Here is a 22,538-nt window from a genome sequence, read left to right on the forward strand (position 1 = left end):
AAAACATGTATTTTATGTAGAATATACTTTATATTTTGACTTAAGCGCCAATTCAGGGTCAATTTATTGGAAATCTATGATTTATTATGTTTCAACCACATACGCCAAATTCGAACCAAATCGGACCATAAATACGGTTTTTCGAAATATCTCGACCTTGGCACCACCTAGGAAGACCATTTTATGCAAATATGATTCTACTTACATAGCCAGTATATATTTTAAAAAGCAGACAAATCGGCCCGTAAATACGTTAGATATAAAACTTTTATTTTTTTTGTCGTGGTGGACCTTCCGCTGGAAACACCCATATACTATTTGGATGTTACTTGTTGTTTGCAAGTGGACTACTCATATAGTATGTAAATATAAAAGTAAAGAATCTATATATAAACATAGTATGATGATCGGTTTACTAGTTAAAGCGTGAAAGCGTAACCAACAAACAACCTCACTTTCGGATTTATAATATTAATATAATATTAATAAGGATGTGTACGCATGGTATTCTGGGTTTTGGTAAAACATAGTACATCCAAAGGTGAATCGAGTCAACCCAATAACTCAAAACTTATAAATTTGCACATTCATGCTTTTGGCATGAGGGCGACGTAGTATGTAAATATAAACGTAAAGAATCTATTTATACTAATATATATTTTGAAAGGCGTTTTTTAGTGTTCGCAAAGCTCGAGAACGGCTGAACCGATTTTTTTTAACCTTCAGACACCTGCCGCACGTGTCCCAAGGATGGTTTCAGGCTAAAAAAAATTCTATATGTAAAGGGGGCGTGGCACCTCCAATACAAAGCGAATTTTTTCATACTCCATATCTCTGGAAGTGTTCATGGTAGAGTTCTGGAACTTCATATGGAGATATATGAGATCAATCGCATACTCTTGGAGAAAAATTGGAGCTTTTGGAAAAGGGGGCGTGGCACCTCCCATACAAACCGAATTTATCATGCTACATATCTCTGGAAGTGTTCATGGTAGAGTTCTGGAACTTGGTACGGAGATATATGCAATCAACCCCATACTCTTGGAAAAATTGGAGCTATTGTAAAAGGGGGTGTGGCACCTTCCATACAAACCGAATTTTTCATACTGCATATCTCTGGAAGTGTTCATGGTAGAGTTCTGGAACTTGGTACGGAGATATATGCAATCAACCCCATACTCTTGGAAAAATTGGAGCTATTGTAAAAGGGGGTGTGGCACCTTCCATACAAACCGAATTTTTCATACTGCATATCTCTGGAAATGTCCATGGTAGAGTATAGGAACTTAGTATGGAGATATATGAAATCAATCGCATACTCATGAAGAAAGATGGGAGCTATTGGAAAAGGGGGCGTGGCACCTCCCATACAAACCGAATTTTTATACTGCATATCTCTGAAAATATTCATGGAACAGTACTGGAACTTCGTATGGAGATATGTTTGTATATGAAATCAAGCCCATACTCACGGAGAAAATTGGGGCTATTTGAAAAGGGGGCGTGAGGCCTACAAACGTACCGACTTTTAGCTATCTTTGAATGTATTTTTAATTCTTCTGTAGGTGTGTTGTAAAATCCTCCTAAATGGTTGTACGGATTTTAACGAAATTTTTTGTATGTGTTTGAGTGGGTCTTTGGATGGTTTAGTTTCACAATTTAATCCGCCTGTTGGCTCTGTAGTTGAGGAATTACTAAAAATCTCATTTATGATCCAATTTGACTAACATTTTAAGGGCCGTTTTCTCATCTAAGCTTTAGATTACCGGCCACTTTATCGTCTCGATATACGAGTTTTCGTTTTCTCATCAGCACAATAATTTCTCCAATCGATAAATTGTTGCTTACCCGTTGCAACCTTCAAAATTTGTACCCAACTTTAAATTTTGGTTTGGTTTTGGTTTATGAATCAGATATATTAGATATTTCAACCAAGGTTTTGGTTTTTGCTAACAGTTGCTCTTGCTCTATATTTGCTTATGTTGCATTGCCAAACTTTGGAATTTTATGACGAATGTAGTGAAGTTTCACTCTCGGAAATGTAGTGAAGTTTCACTCTACGGAATAACAAATTTATTTTACCTGCAAGGTAAGAAATCGAAAACACTTTAAAGTGAGGAACAATTTATCTGACCTGTTAGTAAAGGCAACTTTACTGCTTACATTAGAAAACGGCCCTAAATATGTATTGGTAATGGTAAGAGCATTATTATTGCAAAAACGTGCTGCCAAGTGGCGCTGGAGTCGAGTTATTACTAAAAATAGCCAAGTGAGAAAAGGTGCCGTGAAGGTCAGATTAAATTGACCTGTTGCACCATTGAGTATATCGAACTCTCCTGTGTTACGATTGGCCCAATGGATGTGATTTTCCAATATTATTATGCCTTCAATTTTTTAATTTGTTTTTGTTTTTTTTTTGGCCTTTATAACAATTATATTCAACAATTTATATTGAGCTCGAGGCCGTTTTAAAGGAAAATTTTTATTGTGGAAAAGCAACAATAATTTGAAAAAATGGTAGAAGTGATAGCTATTTCGGAAATCACCACATTTCCTCATCAGACTTCTTTCAGTAGGATTCGAACCGACGATCCCACTGACTCAGCCAGTTGCCTATGCACCGTGCTAAGTACGCCTTGTAAATTATCGTTTGCTTTTTTCCACTATTTTCATTTTTGTTATGCCAACACAATCAAGCGCAGCTATTCCGCTGCAATTCACTTGATCATGTGGTTGTTGGTATTGTTGGTTTTTTGCTAATAATTCTATTTTTAGAATGTTTAACTTTTAGGTGTGCTCGTCCTTAAGTTATTTGTTTTTGTTATTTTTTTTTTGGCTTTTATAACAATTATATTCAACAATTTATATTAAACATTCTAAAAATAGAATTATTAGCAAAAAACCAACAACCGGCGTTAGAGAAGGAAATATATTTGGTTTTTACCTTCGAGGTACTTTCTTAACCTCTGCCGATTCTGATGAAAAGAAAGAGGAGTTTATGTAGATATTGTCAATTTAGTTTTTAATCTTCTAAGAGGCTCTCAGACCAATATAATCGAAACATGTATCTAAATTCTGAATTTGTATATGTTTAACATATTAGTCAGTGAGGAATCGTTAGTCATCTCATCTATACATACAAATATATATGAAAATTTATAATAATTAAAAAATGAGGTTCCTTTCTCGATCTAATTTCGAAAGCTACTGAAGAAATTTGGTTTTAAGTTTTCCTGTATGTTCGCTATAAATTTTGGTGGTGGACTTCAAAATCGTCATTCGCATAAAGGAGTCAATATTGGTGAAAAGCAAAATTCAAAAGTTTATGAAAAAAGATGTCGAATTTCGACAACTGGGCGATACTAGTAATGATTATTTTCTTCCGTTATTCTTAAATGAATCAAAAATTGAAGGTTCAGGAACTATAACCCCGCAAACATATTCTGAACGTTCAGAATATATGAGTCCGAAAGGAGTCATATGTATGTAAAAAATATGAGTTTCAAATAATACAAAAATTTCCTATATGAATCCTGTAGGATTCTGAATTGTTATCTAAACTTTTTTATACAAATTGTGTAAAAAATAAAAAGTAAAATAAATAGAATTTGGCTGTAACTGCTGGTTTTAAGGTTTGTACATGTGTATATAGATACGAAAGAGATGTTTCATTTTTTAATCTATTGAGGGATTCACAACGGTGTCGTAAGTGTCGCACTGTTGTATGTCGTAAACTTTAAAAGCGTAGATAAATGTTTAGAGAACTTGAAACGACAACCAACTATTTTTTAACCCCGCAAAAATTCATAATATGACTTTGATGGTACTTTGCGAAAACCCTTAATATATTTTTTAGGCGTTTAAAGTTTACGACATACAACAATACGACACTTACGATACCATTGTGAATACCCCATACGTATTTTATATGTATTTTATCTTTACAAAAGTCTACAGCAGCCGATCATTAAAGAAAGAATGAAAGCATGAAAATGCCAAGCTGTTTATGTCGTTTAAAGTACAAAACCGCGATCAACAAAATGCAAAAATCAAGATAATGCAAAACAGCGTATGCGAGGTTGCATAAATTATTTTCTAGAGAGTAAAAACACTCATATTTCAAAATGGTTCTCTTTTTTATAAAGCAATCGCATTTCTGGCTAGTAAAGGACGAATGGATAAGAATTGAGCCAAGAGCTTGTGTGAGCAAATTTTTGTCAGCAAATGTCAGTTACGCGGTTTTGCAGAATAACGATTAGTGGTTTTGTACTTTAAACGACGATATGTACATACCCAAGGCCATCCATCAAAACCTATAACAAATGTTAATGAAATATTTAGATTTTAAGTTAATCCTCTTATTTAAATGTATAATACTTATTAACACATAAGATAAATAGTAATATTTATTAAAAAAGTTTTCGCGGAATGAATTTCGAGAAAAAATTGTATATGAGGCCAATTGGAGTCATTTCGGAGTCTTTTTTATGTTCTTATATGACTCCAATTGGCCTCATATAAGAACCTAAAAAAGGCTCCGAAATTAGTCACAAATGAGGAGAATAAGAGTCTAAAAAGAGTCCGAATACATGTGCAATAAGAGTCAGATATGACTCGTATTGAGGCATCGGATGTATGAATTTAAGCTCATATAAGTCGACCTTCGCCAGAAGAGAAACACCTTCATTTCAGACTCCTAAATGAGCTCATTATGAGCGTAAAGGCTCCGAAATATGACTCCTTAATGACTCATTTATGACTCTGAATGTTCCCTGGGAAGAAACCTATTTTCATATTGTACTCGACCCTACCTACAACCTACACCAGGTTTTGTTTCGGGTGTATTTCGTGATTTTTTTTTTGTAGCACCGTGTAATTTGCTAATGTGTATTTATTATTTAACTTATAATGATTAGCGTCTCGGATCTTAACAGTACAAAATTATTGTAACAATACTAACAAGTAATTTTTAAGCAAAAAAAAACTGACTTCAATACTCATATAAAAATTTGAGATTATCGTGAATTTCTTTATGATCCAATGATCGGATTTAAACCAAATTAGTATGGGACCACCTGTGAGGTAACACCTTTCCTTTAAAAAATTATTGAAATCGGGTAACGTGGTCTAAAGTTATGCGGTAACATACATACAAAAAAATATTCCGATGAATTGATAACCTTCTCCTTTTTGTGAAGTCGGTTAAAAATACCGATTATTTTAATTCAAAAATTAAAAACCACATAATTTCGAAATTAAGATCTTCAAACCAAAAATTATCAATATAAGGATTATTTTCGACGCCTGTTTTATTTATTATATTGCACTAGTAAGTGAATAATTGGATTCTTATCCTAGGGAAAATCTAATAAGAACTAACAGTTTTTGGGTGTAACGAATTAAATCGTTAAAATTTTGTTGGGCTGTTATTAACTTTATTGTTGTTCAACAGACCGTCCACAATGCAAAATTTTTCAAGTCGTAAGGGAAATCCCTGTTTGAAAGGTCGAGAACAACCGAACCTAACCAAACAGAGAAAAAAAAGAGTTTAACTAAATAATAAACCAATCTGAGGTCATACAACATGCACTGGAGTAGTCAATAATGCATACATTTTCGATTCACTAGTTTTTCGAGGGCCTTTCCACACTTTTGCATAAATGGAGTGTTCAGCATTAATATCTATTTTTGCGTCTGAAGTGAACGAATGGGCGCTTATGTTGACCGTGTCAATTTTGCTATAATCGCTCTCCGGAGCATTTTCATTACAAATCAAATTATCCGCAATATCAGAATAACTATTTAAAGATTCTTTACATTTTGTCTTGTTGTAGCTTTTCAGTAGGGTATGTTGTTCCGACTTATTACTTTCTGCATTGGAAACAAAATCTTGTTGTGGCAAGTCTTCAGATGACACAATTTGTTTTTTCATTTTTTTATTTTTATCTACCATGGCGTATATTGGTTGGTTAAATTCTTTAAAATTTTTTGAAATCACATTTTTGGCGTTCGCATAGCTTGTTCTTTCCATAGTTTGAAAAAATTGGTTATTTTCATAAATGGGTTGCGTTTTCTTTCTTTTTTCTTCCTTAAAGTTGGCATAGCTATTTTGAAGCCTGTTATTTTTGCATATTCTGTTAGCTTCCACAGGTTCGATAATATTTTCTCTATTTTCAACTGATGCTACATTATTATCCTTTAGAATGCCTTTAATAGTTGTTGGAGTAGTCCAATCATTGACAGCTATTAACAAGCTAGAGCTCGGAAAATTTAAATTACCCTTTTCCGGCTTCAATTTTTTGGTATTGGAAAGGGTTGTGATTGTAAAATTTCCTTTTAGTTCCGGACAATTTCGACCGTCATTAAGAGTTGAATTCCTAAGATACTGCTTATTATCGGTAGATATAGTTTGCAGATTTCCTTCTCCTGTTAAGGCAGCACGTGTATTGCATGTGGAAAAGAGAGTTTATATTTTATGAAGTTATTTAAGATATGTATATAAATATAAGTGCTAATATAAAATAAGAATACGTATATGTGACCTGGTCTACGGAAAGGGGGCTTAGGTGTCAAAAAATCAATTTTCACTTTTTGGTTGATTCGGATGGAAGATGAGATGCTTTTTCACGTGGTGAAAAGCAGAAAATCCTAACTTGCTTAGAAGTGTACTAAAAATGTAGAGAAAGTGTTACTTTTTTAAATGTTCCACACTAGCAACTTACACGATGAACTATAATAATATTCCGACCAACAACACCACTTACTGGACCAACAACAACACTTACTGGACGTCCGGCGCGGAGAACAATTAACGAGATAATGAGAAACTGACGAAACGAGTTGCTTACTTTTAACAGCTTTTTCACAGAAAACTAGTTTTCGCACGTAAGCTCCCTTTTCGTAGACCAGGTCACATATATGTACATAAGTATTTGATTTTTTATTTTATTTAAATTCATAGTAATGTCAATCAGGCATTTGAGGTATGAAATAGTCTGCGCTGCATGAAGCTAATACCAAAATGTTCAGGAAATTATCCTGAACAACATTTTAAAAAGCTCAGAATTTATGATACATAAATCCTATCAAGAAAATAAAAATATCAGAATTTAGAGCATAAAATTCTCGACTATGTAGCTTGAACAAATCATTTATTTCCAATTAATTCTTGAAGATTTTATAAGATTTTTTTAAGACTCCTGACCGGTTTCACCAATCAATTTTAAAACTTATCATTCTTTGCCCACCCTGCAAAAAATTGTGCGACTAATCTCTAAAAAAGAGTATTCCGGGATTAGTCTTAATCGGGTACAATTGGGCATTAATTAGTCGCAACTTGTCTCATACGGGTATTATTGGAGATCAATTATGCCGATTTCGTTTCTACCGAAAAATGCAACCTTCTCTTTGCCCTTTACGCACAAACACTAAAAAGAGGGCGATGAGAAGGAAACATTTTTTGTAGAAACGAAATCGCCATTAGTCTCGACCAGTGAGGCACACCGGAGCCGTATGAGGTGGCTCGGCTTTCATCTACAGATCGTGTGTGCAGCTAGCAAACTGTTGCGACGCTGGCCGCAAATCATTTTACCTTTGCACGCACGGTTGCCACTTGTTAAAAAATAACCAACCAAAATCTGACAAAAAACCAACCAAACTGAAAAAAATAACCAACGTTATTTTTCACGTATTTATTACGAACAGCAAAACTTATTACAAAAAAATAAAAAACAAAAATTATTGAAATGCAAATTCATTATTCATCTAACAACTAGTGCGCTAAATCACATTATTTACTTTTGATATGTATTTCATATGCATATCTTACATTAAAATTAGGATTTTGAAAATCACAGTGTTTAAACTTCACACAAATTTAGAATATTATGAAAAAATTCCCGGTAGCGAAAATGGTCACTGGTGAGATCGTCACTAATGAGGATTTATTGACATCGTCGAACTTTCTGTGATTTTTTAAGAGCTTGATACCTTTTTTTTTAAAAAAAACGCATAAAATTTGCAAAATCTCATCGGTTCTTTATTTGAAACGTTAGATTGGTCCATGACATTTACTTTTTGAAGATAATTTCATTTAAATGTTGACCGCGGCTGCGTCTTAGGTGGTCCATTCGGAAANAATGACACTGTTGACAATGCCATGCAGGTGTACTCCTATCAAACAGACAATGTCTTGCAGCGGCCACTTATAAAAAGTCTATTGCAGGACATTGTTGCTTGAATGTCATCAATGATCACTGCATGATAAAATCATGCAGATGCCATCAACGACCAAATTACCATTTGTATGAAAGAGTCATGAACGACTTCCATATAAACGGAGCCCAGTCATTGAAAACTTAACAATGCCCACGACACTTTACTATTGCATGACATTCGCTCTGGGGTTTTATAGTTTACTTACATATGTATTTACATATATTTATACTACATTTATATATGCACATTAGGGTGGTCCTTAAAATCAAATGAAAGATTTTTTCACAGGGGGAAAAGTATAGATTCCTCTATAGAGACTCAAAAAATTAAAATTATTTTCTTTTTTCATCTAACACCCAAAATAGATACTACCATAGTCGAGGATATCACATATAAATTTTGGTCCCGATTGGAATCGGTTAAGGCATGTCGCAAAGGGGTCAAAGGTCAGATGCCTCTATGGACTCAAAAATCTTAAGATATTTTTTTCATTCAATACCCAAAATCGATCCTACTAAAGTCGAAGATATCACATATAAATTTTGGTCCCGATTGGAGTTGGTTACTACGTCTTCATTGGGTAATCAGAACTTTGACCCTGTGCGACACGCCTTAACCGAACCCAACCGGTGCCAAAATTTATATGTGATATCTTCGACTATAGTAGTATCGATTTGGGGTATTAGATGAAACAAAAATTTATTTTCATTTTTTGAGTCTCCATAGAGGAATCTGAACTGTGCCCCTGTGCGACACGCCTTAACCGTCTCCAATCGGGACCAGAATTTATTTGTAATATCTTCGACCATAGTAGCATCGGCGTAGGGGTAGAGGCTTAGGAAATCTGATATAAAGATTTGCTTCCTACATTTAAGGACCACCCTAATGTGCATATGTATGTTCAATTATAGATCAATAAAAACTCAGTAGTATTTTTTTTTTCAAGGAACGATATTCGATAAAAAAAAACAAATCAGATACCTTGTTAATACCTACGAAAAAACTCCATTAACAAAAAATAGATTTGATTCAACACATATTTCTTTCTAACGTTTATTCCTCAGTTTTTATAGCGCACTCGATAAAACCGCATTGAAAAGTAAACAAACTCCGTCAGTTTTATTCGACATTTATTTAAAAATAAATTTGCGCGATGGACCGAAATGGAAGCAGTAATAAAAATTTATTATAATAATAAATACAATTAAAAACCTGGTATTATGTCAGAAAAAAATCATGGACGATGAATTGAGAGAATGATTTTACCTTCTAATGTTTTTATCATGGTTCAAACTGCTATTTACAATAAAGTTCTCTATACTCAGTGTCGCTTACGATAACATTTTAAGAACTCAAAAGTGTAAACAAAGCTAACGATAAATATTCAAAGTCTGTTTTTTGTAGGACGTTGTAACTAGGATTTGTAATTATTTGCAACAAAGAAGTTTTTTTTCGATAACTTGTCGATTTAGGGGTATATATACAAGCGGAAAACATTACAAGGGGGAATTATAAACGAACAAACAAACACCGGATCCGACGTAACATTCGAACCACTCAGGAAAATCCCCGCTATAAGTGCCATCGCGTAGATACAGACCCAAGCCACAGAAACTAAGGAAATAAAAATAACGGATTTCTATCTGCCTGCAAATACAAGCAACCAAAAACCACCTACCTGCTAGTTAACTAAACAAAAACTGATGTACTTAACTAAAGCCTGTTTTTCATTAGGTCATATTTGACGCCAAATGTTGTCAAAATAATGAAAACGGGTTGTCATCTGGTGTCATTTGCGTTTGTTGTCATATATCACCACGCACGGTCATATAAAATGACATCCAAATGAAAACGGCCCTCGCCGCTGATGTGGCAGCATTTGACAACCAAAATGTATTTGCCAACATGTTGGCAATTTTGATTTCGTTTGGCATGCGAACAGCTGATTCTAGCTACAATACGGACCGTTTAGCTAAAAAGAAACCAAAAATGCAGATCGATAGAACTTTTCACGCTGATTTCAACCATACCCAAATTATTTGGGGCAAGTAAAAAACACAGCAAATATAACAGGTTAAACTTCAACTTTCCTTTTTCTTACATGTAAATCTCGGAAACGACTTGCCCGATTAGAAAAGTATTAAATCCAATTCAAAGATTATTTTAATGGCTTTTTGGTAAACGATATTTAAAGAAAATATATATACTATTTCGATTTTTTCTACTACTTTCGTTAAATTTTGCCCTATAACAAACCTTTCTATATAAGGTAATAACTTGTACTTTCTAAATAATATAAATTTCTGTAGCATTAGTTATGCAATTTTCTTCAAAAAAGGAAATTTAATGAAAAAATTAAATTTTTTTTGTTTTTTTTTTTGTATTTCTGACTCCAAAATATAAAAAATCAGAAAAATTATGTACATCAACCGAAAGATAAACTAATCATCTTTATTTTGATGTTTGTAGTTGTTTAATCGGTTATGTAGTTCATAAGATATTGATATTTCAAAATATCGAAAAATTTAACTAAACCTACTATATCTTCTTAATTTTTTACTTGCGCTAAATAATTTTGATAAGGTTAAAATCAGCATGAAGAGTTCTATCCAATTACATTTTTGGTTTGTCTATAGCTAAATGGTCGGTATTCTATACTTTTTGTAAAAATTTAACATCACTTTTGACATCAGTAATGAAAACGGAATGTCAATCATTTGACACCGAAATTTGACGACAGTCTTTGACATGCACTGCGGTATCGACATTTGGTCAGTTTTTAAAATGTAGTGAAAACGCATTTGACATCAAATGAACAGCTGTCAGATGAAGGCAGTTTTTGATGTCAGTGATTTTGTCCTAATGAAAACCAGCCTTAAGCATACCTGTCCTAAAGGCAGTTAAAACGAAGATACGTATAAAGTCGGACGGAAACACGGACTACTCAGAACGAAAAAATAGCTGTAATTTTCGGTCCCTTCAATATTCGCATTCGCAAAAGATCCGCATTGATTTTTGCGAATGCGAATGTTAAAATTAATGCGGAAGCTCCGCGGTTGCGAATGCGAATGCGAATATTTACAACAACCCTGATGAGGACTTATGTACATGGCGTTAAGTACATTGAGAAAAAAAAAACCCCCGTTGTAAAAATGAAAATTTTTTATTTGATTACCCTTTAAAAATGTTCGTATTTAAATCAAGTGAAAAGTAATAAAAAAATTGATTTTTTCATTATACATACCCTACGTATAATGGAAATATTCAATTCAAATACGCCCGTATTAGAATAAAGCATTTTTCAATGCACGGATGGCGATTTGAACGTCTCGGATGCTTTTTCATATGTAATTAAGAAAGTATATGTATACAAAGAATGTACAGCGGTGACAACACATACACACATACATGGTATGACATAATGCACTAATCGCGCGCTGTGATGTTGATTCAAACTCAATATTTGGAAACACATTTAGATACATGTATGGCTGTAGCTGAGTGTGCAAAGACGTTTGATATAATTCGTTGCTGCAAAGATTGTCCGGGTTCAATTACCATCAGACGGAGAATAAAATAAAATTTTTTTTCTTCTTAATTACGAAAAAGCATCTGTGCATATCACAACGACATATTTTATAACGTGTATCTTCTTCTTCTTTTTTGGCGCTGTAACCGCCTAAGCGATTTTGGCCGAGTTCAGCAAAGCAAAAATCTTTCTCTCGAACACTCCAAGAGCCACCTCATCGGATGTTGTCATTGTCCATGCTTCTGCGCCATACACCAGCACGGGCAAGATGAGTGACTTATAGAGCGCGGTTTTCGTACGTCGAGAGAGGACTTTACTCCTGAATTGCCTACTCAGCCCAAAGTAGCACTTGTTGGCAAGAGTGATTTTGCGTTGGATTTCAATGCTGACATTATTATCGGTGTTAATGCTGGTTTCCAAGTAAACGAAATTTTCTACTTTCTCGAAATTGTAACTGTCAACAGTGACGTGGGTGCCAAGGCGCGAATGTGCTGACTGTTTGTTTGATGACCGGAGATACTTCGTGTTGTCCTCGTTTATAACCAGAACCATTCGCTTTGCTTCTCTATCCAACTTGGAAAAGGCAGAACAGACTTCGTGGTTTTTGTTACCGATGATGTCGATGTCATCGGCATAAGCCAGCAATTGCACGCTCTTGTAGTAAATTGTTCCTGAGCGGTTCAGTTCTGCAGCTCTTCTTATCTTCTCCAAAATCAGATTACAGAAGTCACATGAAAGGGAGTCGACCTGTCTGAAACCCCGTTTTGTGGCGAACTTAAATTCCAGTCGTCGGGCATGCGCTCATCTGACCATATTCTGCATAAAAGTTGATGCATACACCTTATCAACTCCTCGCCACCGTACTTGTATAGCTCATCTGACAGGCTGTTAGCTCCAGCAGCATTGTTGTTTTTCAGCCGCGTAATTGCTATTCGTACCTCGTCATGGTCAGGCGGAGGAACATCGACTCCGTCATCATCGACTGGGGGCTCGGGTTCTTCTTCTTCACAACTTTCCGTGCTGCTACCATTCAGTAGCGTGGAAAAGTGTTCCCTCCATAATTTAAGTACGTTCTGAACATCGGTAACTACGTCGCCATTGTTGTTCTTACAGGAGTACGCCCTGGTCTTGAAACCTTCCGTAAGTCGCCTAACTCTCTGGTAAAATTTCCGGAAATCCTCCTATCGGCCAGCATTTCAAGCTCTTCGCACTCACGTATTTCGGCCTCTCTCATCTTGTTGCGGCAAATACGTCTCGCTTCCCTCTTCAGATCTCTATAGTCCCACAGAGCGCGGGTTGCGCCCGATCGCAGCGTGGCCCTGTAGGCGGCATCTTTTTTCTCTGCAGCTTCCTGACACCCCTCATCGTACCAAATGTTCTTTCGGGCTCGCTGGAATCCGACTACTTCTTCGGCGGCGGTATTTAATGAGCGGTAAATGTGGTTCCACTGCTCGCATATGTCGGTTTTTGAAGAGTGCTCTCTGAGAGCAGTTGTGAGAGTCGAGTAACGAAAGCGCTGGCTGTCTGTTGTGATTGCAGATTTTCGACGTTAAGCTTTCCTTGCATATTTGGGCGCACATTTTTTGCTGCACGGAGGCGGGTGCGTATCTTGGCTGCAACAAGATAGTGGTCCGAGTCGATGTTTGGGCCTCGGAGACTACGTACGTCTAAAACACTGGAAGCATGCCTGCCGTCTATCACAACATGGTCGATTTGGTTTCTCGTTTTTCGATCCGGAGACATCCACGTAGCTTGATAAATCTTTTTATGCTTGAACCTAGTACTGCATACTAACATGTTTCGGGCACCGGCGAAATCGATCAGCCTCAGTCCGTTGTCGGACGTTTCGTCGTGGAGGCTGAATTTTCCGACGGTGGTTCCAAAGATCCCTTCCTTGCCCACCCTGGCATTGAAGTCGCCAAGCACGATTTTGATATCATGACGGGGGCAGCGCTCGTACGTGCGCTCCAAGCGCTCATAGAAGAGATCCTTGGATACCTCATCCTTCTCTTCCGTCGGGCATGGGCGTAGATGAGCAAGATGTTGAGGAATCTCGCTTTGATGCGGATTACGGCTAGACGCTCATCCACCGGGGTGAACGACAGTACTGGGCGACGGAGTCTCTCTCCCACCACAAATCCAACACCGAATTTGCGTTCCTTTACATGGCAGCTGTAGTATACGTCGCAAGGCCCCAGGCATTGCTTGCCTTGCCAACGCATTTCTTGGATGGCGGTGATGGCAGCTTTTGTTCTTACGAGAACATCAACCAGTCGGCCAGAGGCACCTTCCCCATTAAGGGTCCGGACATTTCAGGTGCATGCCCTCAAATCGTAGTCCTTTAAACGTTTGCCGTGGTCGTCATCATAAGGGGGGGTCTCATCCGAGGCTTTGCCTTGCTTCTTCACTGGAAGTGGTTTTTANTAAATTTTATGGCATATTCCGATTTAGCATGACAACAATACTACGATCCCGCAGTTTTATTACAAGCGTAACAGCCCTTCTAATTTTTCGGGTAAAAAATGGCTTCTCCGACCACTGTGTGGCGTCTCAAATATAGCATCGAAAACTAACCGTAAATAAGATTTTGCTTTACAAATTTTTTGCCACCGGAGAACCCAACACTAAAAGAGAAATTGTTGAAAAATGGCGAAAACCGTGACAATGCAAAAATTTTCGCACTTTTTGCTAATTATTTACAATAAAAAATTATTAAGTTTGTATATAAAAAACCCAAAAAAACCTAAAATCCAAGATAGCGGAATGTTCCGGTATGAAATTTAGGGGCGAGCCTGCAGATCCATGATCTACGTGTCAAATAGAAGTAAACTGCATCAAAAGTTCGTTACTACAAATTTTTTTCGTACCAATTTGATCTAAATTTACTTGGCTAAAATTTAACTTCTGAATGAAAATTTAAATTTTACGTGGAAATAACCTGAATAACTTTAAAAGTTGGGGAGGTTTAAAAATAGGTTAGCTATATTTGACATCGGGGGGCAAAACCACATCAAGTGCCATTAAAATATATTAAATTTCCCACTTACTTATAGATAATTTATGAAAAATTGCATGAAAATGCTGAACTTTAGACCTTTCGAGGCACGTCTTTCCGTTGTCCGATTTTAAAATTGTTTCGCAGGGCACGTTTTTATGACCAAAGGAACATTTCTAGGGGGAGTTTTGCTTTGTAGCTTAACAAAAAATGTTCTCCATACAACTAAGGCGCAGGCTAATGTGAAGGCATGGGCATAGAACGAGCACACAATGGGCTAGATTTTCTCAATATTCATCGAAATATGTATGTTAATGTTGACTCAGTATTAAGAAAATTTTTATCTACACCTCGGAGAATTGCATGTGACTTTTCTTTGAGTTTTGCTTAATTATATCCACAATTAAATACAATATGCTGAATACTCTACATAAAATAATGACATTCTTGGTTGCTACGAATGACTTCAAATAAACAGATCGACGGCAGTGTTTTTTTTTTAGTTTTCAGCATTTTCAAATCATATACATACATATGTAAAATTTAAAATAAATAAATTAAATTGTTAAAAAATATTGTTCCCAAGATACCAGCGGAGACCGAAAAGGTAACGGTTTTTAAAATGTTCTTAATTTGGTTTATAATTAATAAGTATTAAAGTGTTTCATCATTTCTTTTTATTGAAAAAAAAAACGCTAAATTAAAAAATGATTTACATATTATACAGTAAAAAACAGATAAAAACGCAAAAATTCTGAAGTAAATCAAAAAATATTTTTTATCTTGTTTAAAGGTTTAGGTTGGAACCACTTTGCGCCCACTCTATGGAATTCTTTGCCAGATCCAGCATATTTTCTATTAAATGCATCTGAAAAGTTCTAAAGTTAGACAAAAGTAATTTTTTATGCATTATTGTTTACCTCTAAACGCATTTGAAACTGGCATAACATCAACTCCTTTTTATGCAGTGACTCTTTTCAGGAATATTCGGAAACGTCGATCAGCTTCTTCTTGCTTGAAAATTTCTTTTTCAATTCAGACTAGACACTTTGAATCCCTTCGCACTTCATATTCGAAGCGCTCCGAAAACACCCATTCAAGGTGTTGCTGTGGGCGTTTTTTTATCCATATTCAGAGCGCTCGGCAGTTGCTGCCTATTGAAATGTACGTAGCAATGCTTTGTTCAATTTAAAATTTTAAAAATGTTTCCATGCAAATATTTCAAAAGTGGTCTAATGATTTTTAAATCTGGAATCTGCAAAGTTTCAGATCGAGCACTTTAATGTGATATGGGCATTCCCATGGTGGCGCACGTGACAGTCGTACGATTTCAATGTGATACAAAAAAGGAATACCATTTGTTTTCTTTAACTTTTTTGGGCCATTGTATAGCACATAATTAGCTCTATATTTAACCGAAAAATGAAATCAATCGAACTGCTTGGTCCTGAAATATAAGCATTTAAAGAGAGTGTCGTTACGTGACAAAAAATGGAAGTTGATTTTTTCTTTTCTTACAAAATCGCAAAACTCTGCGAATTGTGGATGGCTATTTTCATGAAACTTATTTTAATATGATTTGGAGCAATTCTAGTTGTTTTTAGAGTTTTTTGAATTAATGCAAATTGTTTCAATTCTCTTTTACAACCCCAAGTGTGAAACGTGACGTGACGTGGCGTCACGTGACATAAATTTCCATCGTTATATTTTTGTTAATATTGCTTTTAAATGAATTTTTAACGCAAATAAAACATGTATTTTATGTAGAATATACTTTATATTTTGACTTCAGCGCCAATTCAGGGTCAATTTATTGGAAATCTATGATTTATTATGTTTCAACCACATACGCCAAATTCGAACCAAATCGGACCATAAATACGGGTTTTCGAAATATCTCGACCTTGGCACCACCTAGGAAGACCATTTTATGCAAACATGATTCTACTTACATAGCCAGTATATATTTTAAAAAGCAGACAAATCGGCCCGTAAATACGTTAGATATAAAACTTTTATTTTTTTTGTCGTGGTGGACCTTCCGCTGGAGACACCCATATGTGACTTGTCTCTGTACGATTAGTAGATCGCGGGGAATGAGCGCCTTATTTTAGAATAATAATTAAGTATAGATTTTTAATTAATAAAATTTATTTGCTGAATTGGTACACTGTTACCGTTTTTGCGTTTTCTGGTTTTACCATTTTCTCATAACTTTTATACTATTTTTGGTTTTCAGTTTCTGTACTTCTTTGAGCTATGAAATAGTTGGTCACATTAGGTAAGTGTTAGTAAGTGAACTCTTGTGTCCAATTATCAAGTTACTTATTGCACACGGAATGCTTGATGAATCAATACTAATACCCCAAAACAACGTATTTTCGAATAAAATATTTAGTTATATTATTTTCTTACACTGTGCATTCAAAACTGCAACATTAGAAAAGTAACTGAATACGAGAATGTATTTGAATATAGAAAGCTCTGCAAAATCAAGTGTTTACAAAATTATTACTTTTTGAAGTATCTAAATGTAGATTCGCTGGGTACCTTATACTTTAATTTAAAAAAGAAAAGCAATTTTTGCTGAATAAATGTCCCTCTCGTGACGATGGATTATCCCATATCGCCACCTGAAATGCAAAAAGACGTAATAAACATCGTCGCTGAAATTCAAAAAGTTGTAACTAATAAAAAATTAAAAATTTAGTTTCTGATTGATATGATGGATTTCATCGAATTACAACTCCCACATCATTCAATGAAAAAAAAGGTGACAGGTAATAAGGTCAATGGAAATAAGGTCAATTGACATTATTACCTTTTCTAAAGCGAAATAAAGCCAACAAAAATTTGGAAATAAAGTCATTGACGTTATTTCCTCATTCAAGTGGAAATAGCGTCAACAATGCTTAAAGTATGTCGATTCATAGAAAAAAATGTTGTTCTTACAATAAACATTGCCCCGTAAGTGTTGTTTTTTAATAGATGAAAAAGGTTATTGCCAAATCCTCAGTGTTGTGATATTAATCCACACACAATCATGAACTACCACCAATTGATTTTATTAAAAAAATTTAAATTACGAATATGTAAAAACACGATGCGAAAAACTAAACGCCTGCGCACAGCTGGAATACGAGAAATATTTGAAGAAAGAGTGTAGAAATGATCCATAACTTGCAAAACATGTTTCGTTTCCACAAAAATAAAGCGAACACTATTAAATTGAAGAAACAGTCCATGTCCAAAAATCCCGGAGGAACACTGAAAGAATTCTGTGTTTTAAATTAGCATATTTTGAACGAATTCGGAATGTCTAAGGTGGAAAAGAAACCAACCTTTCTATAAGGAAACAATTATAGAAAAAGAATTTTCTTACACTGTATTCATGTCTCCGCCAGCAATTTGTGACGACATCATTTAAAAGCAGCTAAGGAGAATGACGACACTATTTATTAGATGGCACATTCAACGAGCCAATGTGCCAAAATGCGGGTATAAACAATTATTGATTATTTAATATCGGAACCGAGATCATAGACGTTAATTGATTAGTTTTCACACACTTTTGAAACACAAATTCTATGCTTTTTTACTGCAGACAAGTTGTTGCCCCAAAACACAGCAGAAATCTTCCAATCAGGGCTGGCAACTATCCTTAGTTATGAGGTGCCATATTGAAGATAAAAAAGTGCCAAAATGTGCCAAATAGAAAAATAAAAGTGCCAAAAAAGGTGTCATTCCTTTTAATCATTCACATTTAGCAATAAAATAAAGCTACATTTTCCAAACAAAAGTGCAATGATAAAATAAGATAAACCAGTTGAATAGAATAAATTAGAAAATTTTAGTTGAGAAAAAGAAGTGCACGCAAAGGATTTCACAAAAATGTATTGAAATGTTATTTTTTTTTACAAAAGTGCCATTTTGGCATTTTGTGCCAAATTGAAAAATTAAATCCCATTTGAAGTGAAATAGGGACAAATGGCACGGTTTGAGCCAAGTTGGCATNCAGACAAGTTGTTGCCCCAAAACACAGCAGAAATCTTCCAATCAGGGCTGGCAACTATCCTTAGTTATGAGGTGCCATATTGGGGATAAAAAAGTGCCAAAATGTGCCAAATAGAAAAATAAAAGTGCCAAAAAAGGTGTCATTTCTTTTAATCATTCACATTTAGCAATAAAATAAAGCTACATTTTCTAAACAAAAGTTCAATGATAAAATAAGATAAACCAGTTGAATAGAATAAATTAGAAAATTTTAGTTGAGAAAAAGAAGTGCACGCAAAGGATTTCACAAAAATGTATTGAAATGTAATGTTGTTTACAAAAGTGCCGGCGTAGCGTGACGTGGTGTGCGCGCTGGTCGCACTGGGTACGCGGGGCGCGAGCGAGAGCGCGGCGCGCGCGGTTTGGCGCGCTGACGCGGGCCGCCGCGAAGCTAACCAAATTTAATGTTTGAAAGAGAAATAATGTCAATGGATTTTATTTCGTTTTTAAAAAGGTAATAATGTCAATTGTCTTTATTTCGCACCAGGGTGGGAAATAAAGTGAATTGACCTTATTTCCGTTGATCTTATTACCTGTCACCAAAAAAAAACTTTTTAGTCACGACTTTTTTCCATTTCAGTTACGATGTTGTTACGTCTTTTTGCATTTCAGGTGACGATATATTTTTTGGATTTTTACTGAATAAAAATAACGTAAATATACAACCAAATTTATCATCTGATTCTTCTTCTTCTGGTTTAGCGCTAGAACCGCCTAAACGATTTTGGCTGAGTCCTGATTCTACATATTTTTGTGTTGTAAAAATAAAAATATGATTTAAATTAATCTTAAACAAATTTTTTGCCATGCTAAATCCGAAATATGCTTGATTCGAGTATTTTATTGTCAATACCTATACATATGCTACATTTTTTATTTTCCGGTTTAGGGGGAAACCCTTACTAAAAACTTCAAAGCCGTTTTTCTCCCATTTTTTTAGTTATGACATTCTTCCAGTAAACTAGCCAAATGTACATTGGAACCCAAAAGGGATAACATCTTAAAAAAAACTAGGAAATGCTTGAACGAAAATTATATAATTTATCTCACCAGGTATGTTATTTGCCTTTTTATTGCATTTTAGCATACAGTTGTCCGGTAGATTGAAAATGTCTTTGCAATTGTTTACGAAGCAAATATGGCAACTGCGGCAAGAGAACGATTTGTCTGTAGTGAGGCTTTGAGTTCTACGTAAGCAGTTAGAAGATTTTGGGACTTTTTTCTTTTTACTTTCTGCAGCAATTGGTTGCGTTGTTTTGCCCTGCCTATATTGACTGTGTTCTCGGTTTAGAATTTTTTCTTTGTAAATGGGTGCCAAATAGCTCACAGTGTCGCAGATAATGCAGTGCCACGTAACGGAACTATTTTCTGATTCGCAGTCATTACAAATCCAACGTCGATTTAGCGACGGAGTTGAAAAGTGATGATATAACTCGATGGATGTTTTTACGTACTTCCGAGTGTCTTCGCAGTCGACGCAATTAGATGGCAAATTTTTGTTGTTGCGCTGCGGTCGTCGCAAACAGCCTCTGAGCATCGACTTATAAACTCGTTTGTACTCATTCCTGAAAAGCGAATTATAGTTATTGTAAAAATTTGGTTATACATATACATGAATATACTTTTTTAAAAGAAATTATCATTTTAAAGATTTATTATAGGTTCCTTATTCATATGCATTAATACTTTAATAGTGTTTTTCGAGCTAAATTTTTTTTTGTTATTTTTATATAAAAATATCGTCTAATCTTTAACCAAAACCGTGTAAATCACAGTTTCAAACTCTATAAAAAATTTAGGAAAATTCAACAAATTTTCATCAAAATTTCAACTTTTTATTCTGAATTTTTAGAAAATTTTTGGGGATGCAGTTTTATAGACCATACAATTCTAGTCTAATGAAGTGCAAGTTTCAAACGGCTAAAAAATCGCGTTGATTTTTGAGAATTTTTTTTTGGGGTAAGTGTCAATACCTTATGAAATAATACGCGGGAGACCGTTAGCAACAAAATTTCAAAATATCAACGCAAGTTTTCAAGATTGCGCTTGTTATATTAAAAAACCCGCAAAATTAGCCCCTGAATTTTCTAAAAAATCAGAATAAGAAGTTGAAATTTTGATGAAAATTTGTTTAATTTTCCTAAATTTTATATAAAGTTTGAAACTGTGATTTGCACGGTTTAGGTTAAAGCTTAGACGATATCTTAATATAAAAATAACAAAAAAAAAATTGCTGGAAAAATATTACGAATATTAAAAACAGGAACAGTCATGCGCCTTCGTCTTGGTCTGCAGGCCGTATCGGAGATACAGCCGCTAAATTTAAACGTAGAACACGTGGTATGGTTAAGAGCATATCCAAGTCAAAAACGAGAAACACACGTAAAAAAAATATCGATAAAAAAAGCGATAATATTATCGATAGCAAAATCGACAAAAAAATCGATGTAAATATCGATATCAACATCGATAGCAAAATCGATAAAATATCGATAATAAAACCGATAAAAATATCGATAACAAAAGCGATAACAATATCGATAGCAAAATCGATTAAAAATATCGGTAACAGAACCGATAAAAATATTGATGACAAAATCGATCAAAATATCGACAACAAAATCGATAGCAAAATCGATAAAAATATCGATAACAAAACTAGTAAAATCGATAACAACGTCGATAACAAAATCGATTACAAAATCTATAACAAAATCAATCAAAATATCGATAACAAAATCGATAAAAAATATCGATAACAAAATCGATAAAAATATCGATCATTATATCGCTAAGTTCCGAAAATATCGATAGAAAAATCAATAACAATATCGATAAAAATTTCGATAACAAAATCGATAAAAATATCGATCACAAAACCGACAAAATATCGATTATTATATAGATAAGTCCCGAGAATCCCGAAAATCTCTAAAATCCCGAAATAGTTGAGTCTCTGTACCTCTATCTATATCCTTTTTTCTACAACTACCTTTATTTTAATCTTTCTTCCTCTATCTTCATCTATACTTTTATCGGTATCCTCATCCTCATCTTTTTCTTTATATTTATCTTTGTTTTTATTTTTATGTTTATCATATTCTTTATATACATATTCCCCTTCACCTTTGCCCTCATATAAGTAAAGTGTTTAAATTTATCTTGGTCTTCATTTTTGCCTTTATCTTTGCGCAACTTTGTTTTTGTTTTTATTTTTACTTTTGCCTTCATCCTTTTCTTTGTCTATGTACGTACTCACTTTTAAATACTTTTATTCTTGGATTGGTCTTTTTCTAATTGTTGTTTCACTTCAAAAAGTTTTCGCGTATTATGCATACATGTGTTCATACGTATATGTATTAAAGGGTTGCAGAATTACATTTGTCTCTTCTACGCTTGCAAGACCTCTTTGCTTTGTACTCTACTCCCAAGTAGAATGCTTATGATGTATTGTGGAACGATTTTCCGTCATCCCTTGCCAAATTTGGAGAGAACGAAAAATGACACTGAAGATGGCACAACGCCGAAACCGGTTTGTCTCCAAACCAAATTTGACAAGGGATGACGGAAAATCGTTCCACAATACATCATACTCCTACCCTGTCGGAAACACAAACAACCAAAAAGTAGAATGCTTATTAGACTGGGTCGGTCCCCATACAAAAAAAAAAAGTTGCTAATGTCCGCCCCTAAATTTAAAGATTATGTTGAGAGGGTTCTGGAAAAATTTTTTTTTTTTTTTTT

General features: G+C 34.7%; 1 protein-coding gene across 1 annotated transcript in view; it reads right to left on the bottom strand.

Annotated features, from left to right (window-relative positions):
* Positions 1–20,385, bottom strand: part of sol (calpain 15 small optic lobes) — a gene marked incomplete at its 5' end in the record, with an annotated part of 158,818 nt that extends 138,433 nt beyond the window's left edge. The window contains 2 exons of the mRNA XM_017611938.1: positions 5,613–6,426; positions 19,845–20,385. Of these exons, the coding sequence (XP_017467427.1) occupies positions 5,613–6,426; positions 19,845–20,385 (1,355 nt within the window). The remainder of the gene's footprint in view (positions 1–5,612; positions 6,427–19,844) is intronic.
* Between the last annotated feature and the right edge of the window lie 2,153 nt (positions 20,386–22,538).

Source organism: Rhagoletis zephyria, unplaced genomic scaffold, assembly GCF_001687245.7.
Source record: "Rhagoletis zephyria isolate East Lansing unplaced genomic scaffold, Rhagoletis_zephyria_1.1 Rzeph_scaffold_00484, whole genome shotgun sequence".
Lineage (NCBI taxonomy): Eukaryota > Metazoa > Arthropoda > Insecta > Diptera > Tephritidae > Rhagoletis > Rhagoletis zephyria.